The sequence below is a fragment of the Aythya ferina genome, assembly GCF_964211825.1.
Source record: "Aythya ferina genome assembly, chromosome: 5".
NCBI lineage: Eukaryota > Metazoa > Chordata > Aves > Anseriformes > Anatidae > Aythya > Aythya ferina.
Genome location: NC_140301.1, coordinates 11277148 through 11292669, shown reverse-complemented (window position 1 = coordinate 11292669; position 15522 = coordinate 11277148). Strand labels below are relative to the sequence as shown.

Sequence of the window (15522 nt, the reverse complement as noted above, 5' to 3'; positions counted from 1 at the left end):
TTTGATGTATTTTTCACGTTGTCTCTTTTTTTTTCAGACTTTTTGGTGGAAAACCTAATAAGCAAGTTCCCATCACAACAGCAGAAAATATGAAAAATTCAGTAGTCATCTCCAATCCTCATGCTACCATGAACCAGCAGGGTAATCTTGATTCACCATCTGGCAGTGGTATGCTAAGCAGTGGGGGCAGCAGTCCTCTGTATAGTAAAACCACAGATATGAACCAATCTCCACTAGCTTCTAGTCCCAGTTCAGCACATTCAGCTCCTTCCAACAGTTTAACATGGGGTACCAACGCAAGTAGTTCTTCTGCTGTTAGCAAGGATGGCATTGGATATCAGTCTGTCAGCAGTCTTCATACCAGCTGTGAATCCATTGATATCTCTCTGAGCAGTGGAGGTGGGCTGAGCCATAACTCCTCCACTGGCTTGATTTCAGCCTCTAAAGATGATTCTCTGACTCCCTTTGTCCGAACCAACAGTGTTAAGACTACATTGTCTGAAAGGTTAGTAGTTTTTTCTCTTGTTTCCATATCCTTATGTATATCTTTGGTGTGAGTAAAGTCCTGCCAGCAGTAGCCAGGAGTGTAGTTGCAATTCAAGTTGTGCTTCTTATAAGATAATATTGAGTGATATTACTAGAAGAGACAAGGAAACCATTCCAGGCAAGGAGCCCAGTTCAGAGCAAGAGGATGTGTTCAGGTGGGATTTTTCATCTGCTGAGGTAACCAACATTGCAACTTTTTCTTGCTACTGTACCTAAAATTGTACATAATACGTGAGTTGTGCATTGTACATTATCCTTTCAAAAATCACCTGTTAGTTGATCTGATAGGGACATTCAAAAAAAGCCTTATTACTCTTTTGATTTGAGAAGCCAACTGTTTCTTATCAAACTTCTTGGTTGTAACATTTGGTGAAGGCTGAATCTGGGCTACCAGTGCATGAGTGCTGTGATGGTGATAATGGCTTATGAAAAGACGACTGCAATTCGACAAGTTTTTCAATTGGAATCCATGCTGAAGAGAAGTCTCTATCTCCCTAGTCACTTGATCCCTTCTCTGCCTCTCCTTGCTGCCCTGTCCCATCTCCAATTGCCCTCTACAATGTTTCAGTACAGGCTTTTGTGTGAATACTTTAAAGAAATCAAGTAGGAGATGGATCCAACTGAAAAATGATGACCTGAATTGTACATGTATTTCAGACTGATCAGTTCCCCAACTCATAGATACTTGTGTGGACACAGAGTAAGAGCTGGGAGCAGACTGACCAGAGAGTAGGGAGAAGGACTGCTTTTCCAGTGTCTGAGCTGTATTAAAGGCATGTTGAGCTATCATCTGGTTAAAACAGACAGTGAGTTGCAGCGTGTGCTCTTTGAGTGGCCTCTGTAGAAGGTAGTGCCACTGCAAGCATTGGAAATCAGCTGTATCCCGGCATGTAATTGTTTAGTTAGGTAGCAAAATTTCTGTATTAGCATCTTAATGGAGAAAATTACTGCTGAATGTAATGTTTGGGTGGTTTGGGTTTCTATATTTGCGTTTTATTGTAACTCCTTTCTGTTTTCTCCTCCTTTCATTCTAATATTCCTTCTCTTGTTTTCTGTCTTGTTGGACTGGTTCTTCTAGCCCTCTTTCCTCCCCTGCTGCTAGTCCCAAATTCTGCAGAAATACTTTGCCCAGGAGACAGGACAGGTAATGGTGTCTCAGGACAGTAGAACGCACAAGGCTGTAGGTGTTGTTGCCCATCTCGGTGACGCCAATTGTTTTGTGAAAGATCATGCTCAGTTGAGTCCTCTGCTGTGTTCATTGTTCAGGTGTGAACTGACACAAAGACATGCCAGTGAGAGTCCACTCAAATACCCCATTTATCTACCTAAATCTGGGGAATGGCATATGGCAGAGTTGGCATGTTTTTGTTGTTGCTTTTGAGACTGGGAACATCTTTTCTTTCTTGGTTGCTGGTTTTCTTTTTTTTTTTTTTTTTTTTCCACATTTGCTCATTTCTTTGCCAAAGGCAATTTGAAAATGTTGCAATTTTTTCTACCAATCTAAACTCTCACTAGCATTTCAGCATTCCTCTGGCATGCTGCTTTTTCCACTGCGTTTCAGGCTTGTCACTTTTGTTGTGAAGTCCCAGCGTCATTCAGTGTCGTCAGTCCTTTATTGCAGTTTGCTTTGTGAGTGTTTTGTGGGAACTTGGGCACATCCATCCACGTAAAAATGAATGTAAAATCTGGAAAAAAAAATACCTGAGTCTAAACATTCTAGTTCACTTTTGCTCTCTGTTGTAATTTTAGTCAGTCCCACACTGGAAATCAACTGTAACTTAGCTGTATGGATTGTCATTAAGTTACTGCATTTAAGCATGCAGGTATTTTCTTTAAAAACAAATTAACAGGCTCTGCTCATCTACAAAATCATCAGTTATAAAACCGCAAACTTAAATGTTTGGGGTTTGGCTGGCTAATAGATTCGTTTTACTTCGCTAATGGCATTTAAGCTTTGAAAACTGAAACAGTCTGTGCTTGGTGCTGGCACAGCGCAGCCGTGGAAGAGTCACCAGCTCCATTCCTGGCATGGTGCCCGTTGAACAAAATGGCAGGAAGGTGGTTCTCACTTACAGATTCTCATCAGTTTTCACAAATAGTCTGCCCCATGCCTGCTGACGTGTATTTTTAAGCATAGGTTTGACACACGGTTCGTTGTTGACAAGAGAAATGGCAAATGACTTTGTGAGCAAATGAGCTTCTCTAGCATGGTATCAGCTGCATGTTTGTGAAAATCCACCTGTGGGTAAGGAGGTTTCTGCATGTCTCTGTAGGAAGGCCCCAGCACTTTTTCCTCGGAAAAGGTGATGCAGATGTTTGCACTTTTTTCTTCATCCTGATCTTAATCCTTCCCTTTTGTTCTTCTCTGAAGTTCTTTTCTTTTAACTTTTCTGCAGCGACCCACATCTTGATAGGAACACCTTGCCTAAGAAGGGACTCAGGTATTGGTGTTTCCACACAGTTTAACAGCTTTTGTTGTGGCTTTGGAGTTTGTTGTGTTTCTGTTGTGGCTGGTGGTGATGGTCGCAGCGTTTGCAAGAGGTGGCAACAATCTTTATTTTCTTCTTTTCCATCTTTCTTTCTTTCTCTTTTTCTCTTACTCTTTTTTTTTTCTTTTTCTTTTTTTTTCTTTTTTTTTTTCCTGTAATCCTTAAAGGAGGGCATTTACCACTGTGCTTTTTTTATTCAGTGGCTTCTCCGCTTGAGCAAGAATTGTGGCTTTGCTGGCTGAATTGCTGAAAAGCATCTCATAAACCATTGCTGGGCTTGTCTTGGAAACAATAATTTTGCACCTTTTGTGGCTATTACATGAAATGACATGAGATAATTTCACCCCTGGGAACCTTGGTGTTGATATAGAAATAGAAGAGATTTTCAATGTTGTCCTGACCTTCTTAGGATGAGATAGGACATGTTCATTAAAACAAAACAAAACAAAAAAAAACTTATTTGCTTCTGAATACTTAAACGTGCAGGTGTCTCAGAGATAATTTCTACTCTTCTAGAAAAGAAGAAAAAAATTACCCAAACAGACTTCTGGCAATTATTGCCTAACACATTTTATGCATCCCTAAGATTGATTTTAATGATATGAAAAGTAGCACTGAAAATTTTAAACCTTTGATACAAGTAATTCTGACAAGATTATCAACATTAGGTCTTTTGCTTAGTGTTAGAGAATGTAGAGGAGATATCAGACAATTTTTTAAAATTGCAACTTCAGAATTGCTTTATGCAGCTTTTGGCATCACTGAGTTGATGCCTTGAAATGGCAGCTGCAATTTATTCTGTGCTTTACACATTGTTCTTCATAGCAGCTTTATCCCATGAAGCTGAGTACTAAAAGCCTTTCTTAAAATGGAGTTTTGTGTAAAATGTTTGTGTGGTTGTCAAGTATGTCTAAGAAATAAAGGCTGAACACATTTGAGTGAAGAGGTAGGTATTAATGCTGCAAAAAAACTCCATTAGTGTGTTAAAGTAAAATGACTGTTTAAAGCCCTTTCCTTAATAAACTGATATTTGTATAAAGTTTAAGAGATGCAAATAGTCCTCAGTCAGTAGCTGTTGCTTAAGTATTGAGGCATAAGGGGAAGAATTAAAATCCTATTTTTAAAAATAGCTTTAATTTTTTTGTTAGTTACTGTAGCATTTACACAGATTTAAAACACTCTTAAAAATAATATCTTACTGTGTAGCCTTCAGTTGAACAGAATCTAATCAAATAGATAATATCAACTGACTGCATTATCAAGTGCTTGATTTTTGGAAGGAGAGATTGTCACACAAATATTTTTCAAAAGTCAGTGGCATAGCATAACATGGACACTGAAATCGATCAGCAGACAGTGTCTTTGTCAGTTAGCAAGTTCTATTTTTCTCCCTGTTTTGAATCAAGTGTTTCCATTGCGCTCTCCCTGTTGATACCTGTATCCTTCCAGGCATTTCACGTGACGCCTGTGGTAACCTACCTATTTTTCTGGCATGTACAAAAGCAGATTTAAAACTTGGGTTAAGGTGAAGCTAGTGGGTGTTTTGCCATTGATGTTGGCATGGTTAAAATTTCCAGTATTTTTTTTTTACCTTCAGAAAAGGCTGAATATAGTCTCCTTTATGATTATTTATTGCTATTTAGTTTAGACCTAAATGACATACACCTTCCATTAATGCCTGTGTAATATGAATTATTGGGTCCCAACTTGTTTAAAAATCAGATAATGGCTTTGTTGACTTGAATTTGATTGTAACATGACGAAAAGCCATCTAAGCTTAGAGGTGCACCAAAATAATAAATTAGTGATAGAATTTTGGCATAGCCTAAGGAAAGGGAAGGATTTCCAAGCTATGGTTTTGTTTTTCAGACATAGCTGGTAACACACACTATAGTTTATTCTGCAATACTGCGCTACACAACTTCTATCTGTGCTTTTTGTTTACTGCTAGTTTGGTTACTACTGAAGCTGTAGGAAAGGAGTAATTTTATTTTTGCAAACAGGTGGAATGAATTAGGCTTGGAACAGCTCCTTAATTCAGAGTTGTATTTTTGTATTGTGTTAATCCTAAAATTGTATATGTAAGTTTTCTCATCTTTTTTTCCCTCTCACCCTCCCCAAGTTTTGTGACATTTCTCGTTGTTGTTTTCGTTTGTTTACTTTGTTTTTGAACTAATTGTCAAAGTTATTTTTGAAATAACTGTTTTCTGCAGGTATACTCCTTCCACCCAACTTCGTAGCCAAGAAGAAGCAAAAGAATGGCTACGGTCACATTCAGCAGGAGGACTTCAGGATACTGCTGGCAATTCTCCATTTTCATCCGGATCCAGCATAACATCACCTTCTGGAACTAGATTTAACTTCTCCCAGCTTGGTGAATAATTATCTGCTTTGATAATCATTGCAATGCATTGTATGCTTTGAAAATACCATATTACATAATATAATGCTCTTTAAGCAGCTCCAAGTACCCCATTCAACCTCAGGAAGCACTTTAATTAATGAAATTAATGTAACTAATCAGCACTGTTATCTTGTGTGCCCAAAGGTGGCATAGTTGCAGTAACTTTGGAAAATTTTTCCCTTGGAGTAATCTGGTGCCTTAATATAAATTGTGGGCTATTAAGTAGAGCTATTTGTTAATATCACACTTAGCTATGTTTAAAGTTAAAAAATTGCTTTAAAATCCAAACACACTAATTAGTATATGTCCTCATTAGTTTAAGTTACTGTATCTCTGTATTCAGTAGGCTCATTTGAAAACTGGACAAAGCTCAGTCTGAAATAATACACAAAGTTGTTAACATTCCTTCATTTAATTAGATTGATAAAAGTAAACATTTTTTAAATGAAGGAAACAACAGAAGTTGCTTTTAACAGGATCCATAATGTATTACAGATTTTAACTGACCACATGATCAGCTGACATAAACTAATTTGAAGTGTTTGTATGCTAGAATATCGGGAAAGGTATTTGCATGTTTTCAAGACATGCACCTGATTGTTCATTGATCTCTAACTTGGCATTCAGGTTGAAACAGTTAAAATGTTTTGTGTAAGAAACAGGTCTCTATTTTCATGTGAAATAGATGTGCAGAGTTTTTTAAGATAAAAGTTCAACTCAGATACCGAGTTCCGTAGACAGTATTAAGTCCACCTGAAGTCTCTCACACAACCATGTGAGAGAAATGTGTAATTCCATTTCCTGTAATTCAAATGTCACTGTTTGTAAAGATTCTGTTATCATAAATATTTGCTTGTTCTCCAGTCAAATACTATTTAGTTGCGTTCGCAATTTGTTGAGGCATGAAAATCAGCCCTAACAGTAAATGTTTTCTTCTAGTTAAGTGACATCTGGAAAATACTATGTTAAGCAGACATTTTCCTCTTTCTTTTTTTTTTTTTCTTTCAGTGCCTCTCCATCTGTTCTAGAAAGATAAAGAAATAAGATCAAATAAATAGCGTTATGTAAACCAACACTTTACAAAATTTCAGCTGAATAGACACAGTGTAATTGCATTGCCAACAGCTAATAAACTGTCAAGTTCATGAACACACGTTAATGGTCAAACAAAAAGGGTGTAGTTTTAGGCTCAGAAAGTTAACTCCTTATGAAGAATATTAAAGATCACTTACATTAAAGTGCTTAAAAAATTACTTGGCCACAAGCAATTAACAGAAAAAAACGTTGTATTTTTCTGTACTCTTAATAAAGGAGCTTGGAGATAGTGAAGTCAAAAAATGCCACTGCAGTTACTTGAACAGTAAATGCTGATGTGAAAGTTAGAACTTTTAAGCAGAATTACTGTATTTTCTACATAAAAAGAACGAAATATTTGAAAGAACAGATTAATCATATATTCATTGCCTCATATAATTGGTGCCTAGAGGAAACGAATACAGCATGAAGACCTGGGATCAGAAGGCAAAATTGTAAATGTTCATCAGACGTGTCTGTACCAGTTCAGTTGATGGTGTACATGGAAACAGGCAATGACAGGAGATCTACAGGAACTTGCCAGATGAACAGCAGTTTTGTTTTTCTCATTTTTCCACAAACTAATCCGTTCTTAGTAAATAAGTTACAATTTAGCACAACAGTTCCTTTAAAAAATGTGAAAATAGGAGTGGAAGTTTTGTACTCCAAACACTGGCTGCGAGACTGTTGGCTTTTGAGGCAAAAGTGATGTTTGCATGGCGTCTTTTAATCTGCAGATTCTGCAGGTGTACGTGCCTGTGTGCTGTTCTTGCAATTCTTGCAATTCTTAGGAGCTCACAGTGGAAAGAAACTTTTCTGAAATATACAACTATTAGAAAATTAAAGGTCTGAAAATTTCTCACTTCACTTAAATACAGATAGAAATGTCATTTTCTGGGAACTTGAAGGCTTTGAAGGTGATGGTTCATCAGGCTTGTTTTATGTAGGCAAAATACTACTTTAAATTCCTCTGGGCATTTTACTCCTTTTTGAGGAAGGACTGTTCCAAATTATATGAGAAATAATTAGTTAATGCCTACCCAGTGTTGCTGAGTTGGCTGCGCTTGTCTGTAGAAGCATAAACTTAGTTCCCAGTGTTTAAAATGACCTTATTAACTTGAGTTTTCCTATTTATTAACTGGATCTGCATGCCTTTTACTTGAATCCACTGAAATTAGAAACATATTGATGTTTAGAGAGGATGACAACAAAAATTTGTGTCTTAAAATAAAGAAATGTGGTGTTTGTTTGTTTGTAGTTGCACAAACATCAGGCATGAAAATTTGTGGTCACACAAATAAATTGGTGTTTATTCTATTCTTCATAGCAAGCCCAACCACTGCAGCCCAGATGAGCCTGTCAAATCCAACCATGCTGCGGACCCACAGCCTTTCCAACGCAGATGGTCCTTACGACCCCTATAGTGACACACGCTTCAGGAACAGCTCAATGTCCCTGGATGAGAAAAGCAGAACAATGAGCCGGTCTGGCTCGTTCCGTGATGGCTTTGAAGAAGGTCAGTAAAAGATGTGGTGCTGGAAATGATCAGAAGATGGCATTCTCACATAAAGCAAGTGTAAAAGTTGTGTTTTTCCGTTCAGCATCACGGTCATTTTAGACCACAGTTCTTTATGTAGCATTCTCAGTGGTGTATAAAACTAATCCTAGTGATCTGTGTTCCGATGGTGTTCGCTCAGTGATCCTTCTGGATATAGCTTATAAGTCTTGTACCTGTGCCATGTGAATTACACACATCCTTTGCTTCATTTTCAGTGATACCCTAATGGCTCAAGTTCATGCTTAGAGTTAGCATATTAAAGTGTTTTCTTGAATAGGAGTATTCTCCTGACCTGGGCCTCCATACTTGTGTTTATAGTGTATACATAATTGACATTAGTCAGACTGTTGTTTCTATCCCAGTTAATTTTGAATTATCTGTACTCAACATGTCTTCCCTTGTTATTTCTACTGAATGCCATGGGTTCATATCTGCACAGCTTTCACAGAAGGGACCCGAGTAGTTCTTCAAAACATTTCGACTCTTCTTTTTTCTTCCTCAGCCTCATTTCAAATATGCGTTCATACATACTTGATAAAAGAAGCTCAAATAAATACAAGATGAAAAATTAATTTAGTTGTAAATTATTATTGTGTTGTTACTCGTCAGGCAACCTTATGGTTGTACGAGGAGCAGCCAACCTACCTGAGCTATGAATGCACATCAAAACCTCCATATGGTTGCATACCACAAAACATATGATGCTCTTTGAGAAGTCAAGCACGGGGCAGGCTCTGTGAGTGGTTCATAGGAAGGTGACAGGATTAGCTTTTCAAGTCTTAAATCTCCTTTCCATCAAGCACTGGGAGTTTGGTTGAGTGTCAGTTGCTTTATTGAGGCAGCTCACAGTGGTCTTCACTGGCTTGCATCGTCCACTGCTGAAGCTCTGTACTTTAATTGCTATGAATAAAATGCCCTGCTGTTGCCACCCCTTACAGCTAGGCATGCATGGGAGCCCTGCTTTGCTCCTTGCAGGAGCCTTTAAGAGCCATCAGATGCCTTCCTGCAGATAGTGGTTATTCCGTCAGTTTCCTGCCATTGGAAGGGATAGAAAATGTGTAATGGATATGGCTTCAGAAAGAATCAGGGCTAATTCATTAATGAATTCAGACGAACTATAACTCCATTACATTTAATTGTGTTATAGGGGCCTGTGGTTGAGGATCTTCCTTAGGGCTCGAAAAAGACAAGAATAACCCTGAAAACATGTCTCTGCAGGCATTGACCTTTGTGTCATTCTCTCAGAAAGCTAGATGATGAGAAATTTTCAAAGATTGCCTGATAGTCAATTGCGTTCCATTCTGTGCTGAGTGGTTCTTCGCTTACTAAAGAGCACCTTAATATAATTGTTGAATGTAGAACAGTGCATCTGTGTTATATTTAGACAATTTATGGAAAGAGCTACCACAGGAAAACTCATTCAAGTTTTATTGAAGACATTGTCAAAAAATTGTAACCTTGGTCTTCTATTATTTTAAGTGTGCCTACGATTGCAGCTATTTTGTAATTTGGAAGTTCTTGTCCAGGAAAGAGGCTGGCTTGAACAAATATTTAAGAAGTATTACATGTTTGAGGGAGGGACCACGTAAAAAAGGAAGAGGGAAGTGTTAGTGAAGCCAAATGTTCTGCCGGGTGCTTTTCATTCATTTTATTAAAATGTGTTAGTCTTACTGAAGGCCAGGACAGCCCTGTAGCTCCTGCTTGTTTCTCAGGGAATGACAAGTTATAAGGTAGCAAACAGTTCTGAATATGGCACATATGTTATCCTGTGCTTTCAGTACTGTGAATGTAATTCACCTTCACAGAGTGTGCATGCCTGGAGATGAAAAAGTATTATAGAAATTAAATATGGTTAATGGGCAATTTTTTTTATACCAGTAATTAATTTTATACCAATCAGCCAGTGTCAATATAGTATAAATCCAGGTCTTAAATAAAGCTTACCAACCTACATCTTAATTATTTATTAGCATATGAAATTACAAGACGTTTGATTCTTATTAAGTTGAGCAGGCACAGAGTTATTCTTAAAATACATATATTTTTAATTTTGTCTCCATAGCGTGAAGTTCTGTCACATTCTCTCATAGAACGGTGCTTAAGTGGAAATGTTACGAGTCTTGCAGTAATTCTGCTTCTTGCAGGATTTCAGCACTGGGGAGATGCCAGCAGGAACAGCCTCCAAAATATTCAGAACTTCAGGGAAAAACAGCCTAAAACTTAACTGGTCTCTTGGCTCTCCCATTTCCCTGCTTCTGTAGTAGTAATTCCTCCCCAGGAGCTGTGTTGCTATTGGTTTGGCCCTGATGAGAGAAGGTTTAGCTTCCTAGAGAGAAGAGGAATTGAATTCATTTTTGAGATATAAATGCTGATTCCTTTTTGTGCTGAAACATCTGTTGTTTTTTCTACTCTTTGGACAGTTAATCATGACTAGACTATTTCTTTGCTAACATGAAAAAATGATACGTGCTTGCATATGCATTTATAGTGCTTTGAAATAATAGTTCCAAAACAATTTGGGTTTGTAGTCTACATGCAGATGCACGTTAACTGCAGAAAACAGGATTCACATCAAGAGCATAGCTGCCTTCAGGCTCCTAATTAAATAGCCTTAAAGTAGCCATCTGCAGGTACTTCAACAAGAAATTGCACAAAAATATTAACTCCTTAGCTGTCCTTGAAACTAGAAATCTCAAATTATATTCACGTTTTAATGATGTAGTGGTGGTGTTTTACAAGGCCAGGAGTATAATTCCCAGAGTTTTAAATTTTTTCATACTGTTCCTTCTTTTTTCCTTTGAAGTCCCCATGTGATCTTAAAAATTCCAGTAGGTGTGAACTTAAATCTGTTTGTCCCCTATTCCTTTGTATGGAGATGAGCTTCTTGTCTGAGCTGTTGTTATGGTCACTTCCTTAACTACGTCTCTGTCTTTCATCTTTTACTTTATAGTAAAAAACTGCATAAAGGAATAGCATAGAAAGACATAGCAAAATAATAATAGGTTGTCTGTGTGAGACCTTTGTTGGCCTTGTGCAATATTGTCTGTGCCTTGGGCATTTCATTTTTTTAAAAAAGCGATGTTATCGCTCTTTTTAGGTACCTCAAGGGAGGCTGTAGCGAGGTGGGGGTTGGCCTGTTCTCCCACGTGCCTGGTGACAGGACGAGGGGGAATGGGCTTAAGTTGAGCCAGGGGAGTTTTAGGTTAGATGTTAGGAAGAACTTCTTCACTGAAAGGGTTGTGAGGCACTGGAACAGGCTGCCCAGGGAAGTGGTGGAGTCACCATCCCTGGAAGTCTTCAAAAGACGTTTAGATGTAGAGCTTAGGGATATGGTTTAGTGGAGGGCTGTTAGCGTTAGGTTGGAGGTTGGACTCGATGACCTTGAGGTCTCTTCCAACCTAGAAAATTCTGTGATTCTGTGAAATTCTGTGATTCTGTGTAAAGATAAAACGAAGGTAAAAACAAAAGTGATGTGGAGATCTTAAATGCATAACATCTATAGTAGGAAGGGAGTTAGAATAAGTGAGAAATGTTCATCTTGGAAAACGATGACTGAAGGAGGTGATATGATAATGTATAATTTAGTGCATTATGAAGACGACAGTTATCCATTACTCCAGTTATCCACCAAGGTCCAGAGACACTCAAGGAATTTACTGACTGATTCAGCAGCTGGCCAAAACAACTAATATATTAATACTAATAACTGATATATTAATATATTATAAGAATATATTTATAAACCAAAGCAAAACTTCTTTGTTACAGACAAAAATGTGTTGGTGGATACAGAAGTAATTAAGCAAGTTAATACTAGGTCACGGGAATTATGAAAAATAATGGTTTGAGTGCAGTTTCTGTCTCAGGAATTTCCATCTTTGCTGATTCCCAGAAGATACAAAGGTGTACCTGGGGAAAATCAGCAAGTATCTGCCTTGTTCTTATGTTTCTTTCCCCAAACATTCGCTGTGAGAATGTACTGCAGCCAGAGATGGAATATGTGATTAAACAGACCTTGGGCCTGATTCATTCTGGTTATTTTTATGTTCTTAATACAGCACAGTATTTCGCATCTCACTCTAAAGATCATTTTAATTGAAAACATTATTAACCAGAAAAAGCAAATGGGTGTGAGTTTTTTTTACTTTATTGTGGGTTTTTATAAATTGTCTTAAATTCTGCCAGAAGCCAACTTAGACTTTGTTTACTTCTCTTTCCAGCCTTGCCTTAGGATATAATGTGAATGGGAAAACAGAACCCATTTATTTTGAATGTAGGAGAATTTCAGTAGGTAATTAAAACACAATGGCAGCTTTTCTAAACTTTTTTTGGCTGGAGTATTTAGATGAAAGAAAAAGTGATTAACAGGATTTTGTCTGATTTGTGTGAAGTTATCTGGTGTTTGAATGAAAGTTTCAGTAAAAGTAGTTTGTTTCTAAAAATAAGAGAAGTTATTTGTGTGTGTTTCAGGAACAGAAATAATAGCTTTAGGTGGTTGTTTCTTTTAATAGCATAACCAAAAAAACATGGTGTTACACATGGATCCTAACACAGTGTTATGGTAACAACCTGAAGAATCAATACATACGGATATCTTTTACTGAATGCATATTTAAATGCAAAAAGTGCTTGGACTTGGCTCTTTTTAAGAAAATGGTTTGAAGCCATGTTTTCACTCAGGTGATTTTTCTACAAGAGAGAGAAATCGCCTTGTTAAAGAAGTGTCATTGCCTTAAAGACAGACCAAAAAATCTGCAGGAATAGGGAGTATTCAGATCATTGACACCCATGATGCAGTACCGTTATAGAGGTGGAAGGAAGATAAAGTTATTTTAGAGGATAATTCAGAGTCCCCAGATTAGACAGTGCTTTCTGGCCTGGGTGCTCCAAATCTTCTGGAGTGCATCTCGGTGAATAGTGGAGCTGGGCATCACAGTTCTCTCTTGGTCTGTGATTTGACTGCATAAAGAAAACAACTCTCCTTTGATCTCATCAAAAAACAGAGGTCAAGTAGTTAGACTCAATTTTGTAACCTCTCCTGCATTGCAGTTTATTTGTTCCTTTTTTAATCCTGAGTCTTAAGATAAGTCTGTCCAAAGAAATACTTATCTCTAACCAAATCTTCATTGAAACTTTTCATTTTCATCTTGTTGACAACACCTCGTTGTCCCCCCAAAATTTGTAATATTAAATTGTTAAAACAGCTTTACCAAATCAGAGTTCATGGATTGTGCTGTGTGGCCAAGTATTCTTCCTTCTGAACATTATTTGTGCAATAACATAATTAAGTTCATGATGGATGATGAACTTCATGAAAGTATTTCCTCATCAGGCAGGTAGCTGACAATAGACGATCTATGACGCTTGCTTTATGTGGTTACAGTATTTATGTTCAGTTTGTTAATTTTCTTTCCTCTAGTGCATGGTTCTTCTCTCTCTTTGGTGTCCAGTACATCATCTATTTATTCGACGGTGAGTATAACAAAACGAATTGTTTTCCTTTATTAGTCAAAGTTATTGAATTGACTTGTTTTATAGTGCTAATTACTTTTGCCACTCAAAGAGGAGGAACAAAAGCACTGTTAATTTTCATTTTCATTTGTGTTCTGAGAGCTTTCTCTGAAAGAAATGTTTGTGTTCATAAAGATGCCCGTTCATATTTAGAAGTATTCTCGTTAAACAGAGATATTAAGGGCTTAAAAGCAGCAATTTTTTGTTTGAGTCAGCGTTTTACAACTCTGCTAAACAGGTTTCACTTAAGGACTTCCACAAGTCCGAGGACATTTTGAACTGCATTACTTAAAACACCCCAATTTACTTTATCAAGTCATTGTAGCTTTGTACTAAATATTTACTATTAAAGAAGTTTGAATAAGTTTTCAATAAGGTAGATTTCAGTAACTGTAAGGAAGCATCTGCTCTCTATGCCAGTAATATTTTTTCCTGAAGTATGTATTCACTTAGGTTATCTGATCCTGAAGTAAAGCTTACTGAAGTTTGGAAATACAGAATTTTTTAAAATGCATGTTGCATTGGCTTATTTTCTTCTAATCTTCTCACAAAAGATCTTCCATTTAAAGCATGGAAGACTTCCTAAGACTACACCTGTGCTTTAGTGGGGACGTGAGACTGCAACACGTACACCCTGTCTTGCATAACTTGTATCTAGTTAGTTGGGGCGTTAATTGCAGTGACCTGGGGGCACAAGCAGCTTCCAGTCTACACGTGCTGCTAATCAGCACTGATGATTAAATCCCAGTGGCTAGTTTAATCCCAAACTAGCTAGTTTAAAACTGGATCATGCATTCCTGCCATGCTGTAATTTGAATTTTGGAGGTTTCTAAAAGCATGAGCTTTTTAAGAAAACAAAGGGTGAATAACAATTACTTCTGAAATATGTGTGAATTGAACAGAATCTTTAATTTCAAATTGTTATGCAAGTATGATGCAGCTTCACACTTAACACACATCCACGGCTAAAACAAGCATGTGTGACACGATTACATGGAAAGACTTGCTCTTGGAACATGTATAATTGTTTATGAAGTTGTCAGGCCAGCATCGTGTTTTCACGTATCTGTTCCACTGTTAGCAGGCTACATGTGTAACATGGCCTTAAGACCTTGATGATAAATTGAAAATACTGCCTTCCATTGTTAACCTTGCCTCAATCAAGGTCTGTATGAAGCCAAAACAGATAACACAGTGGAAGGATGGAAAGCAGACCTTTCCTCTGGGCTGTTGTTTGTAGCCATGAGCCACAAGGAGAGTAGTCAGCAGCTACTGCCTTAAGTTTCTGGTTTATGTGCTTGCTGTCCAAGCGTAAGTGGCTCTTAATAATGTGGTTTGATGGGTATAATTTTCATGGTGGCTTGTACTGGACATGTTTACATAAGGATAGTGGAGTGTCCAACTTTCTTCCGTTTGCTGGTAACTTCGGTTAGAAGCAAGCCACAGTAGCCAAAATTTTATCATGCAGACCGCGAGGGATGCTCAGTACATCCCCTTTGCATAGTCAGATAACTAGTTATGAGTCCTCAGTTTTTCATCACCACAGTGCCTAGACAGCACAGGTTGTCATGATGGTTATGTTGTAATATCCTCATATATTTTTTCTGGTTTTATTTTATAGCCTGAAGAGAAATGCCAGTCAGAGGTAAGAGCACATTGTGTTTGACAGGCATAAATGTTCTGTCAAGACACTCTGCATTTTCTGTCTTGCTGTTTTATTCTTCCATATTATGGTGCAGTAAAGTAATCTCTTAAAATATACAGATCCGCAAGCTACGAAGAGAGTTGGATGCATCCCAAGAAAAAGTTTCAGCTCTGACAACTCAGTTGACTGCCAATGTGAGTACAACTCCGAGAACAAACTCTAACAGGGAATGCATTTAATGCACCAATTACCACCACAGGTTTTCTAAGTGACAAAAAGATTTCATCTGTGTAAC

General features: G+C 37.6%; 1 protein-coding gene across 6 annotated transcripts in view; it reads left to right on the top strand.

The window, feature by feature from the left end:
• The window catches only part of NAV2 (neuron navigator 2), a 224661-nt gene that overhangs the window by 182356 nt on the left and 26783 nt on the right, over positions 1-15522 (top strand). For 4 of the 6 annotated variants that reach the window (XM_084521976.1, XM_084521978.1, XM_084521975.1 and 1 more), the window contains 8 exons: positions 38-505; positions 1625-1690; positions 2943-2987; positions 5249-5409; positions 7841-8029; positions 13491-13543; positions 15204-15227; positions 15347-15421. In XM_084521976.1, coding sequence (XP_084378102.1) covers positions 38-505; positions 1625-1690; positions 2943-2987; positions 5249-5409; positions 7841-8029; positions 13491-13543; positions 15204-15227; positions 15347-15421 — 1081 coding nt within the window. The remainder of the gene's footprint in view (positions 1-37; positions 506-1624; positions 1691-2942; positions 2988-5248; positions 5410-7840; positions 8030-13490; positions 13544-15203; positions 15228-15346; positions 15422-15522) is intronic. The other 2 variants (XM_084521979.1, XM_084521977.1) reach the window with 1 other exon arrangement.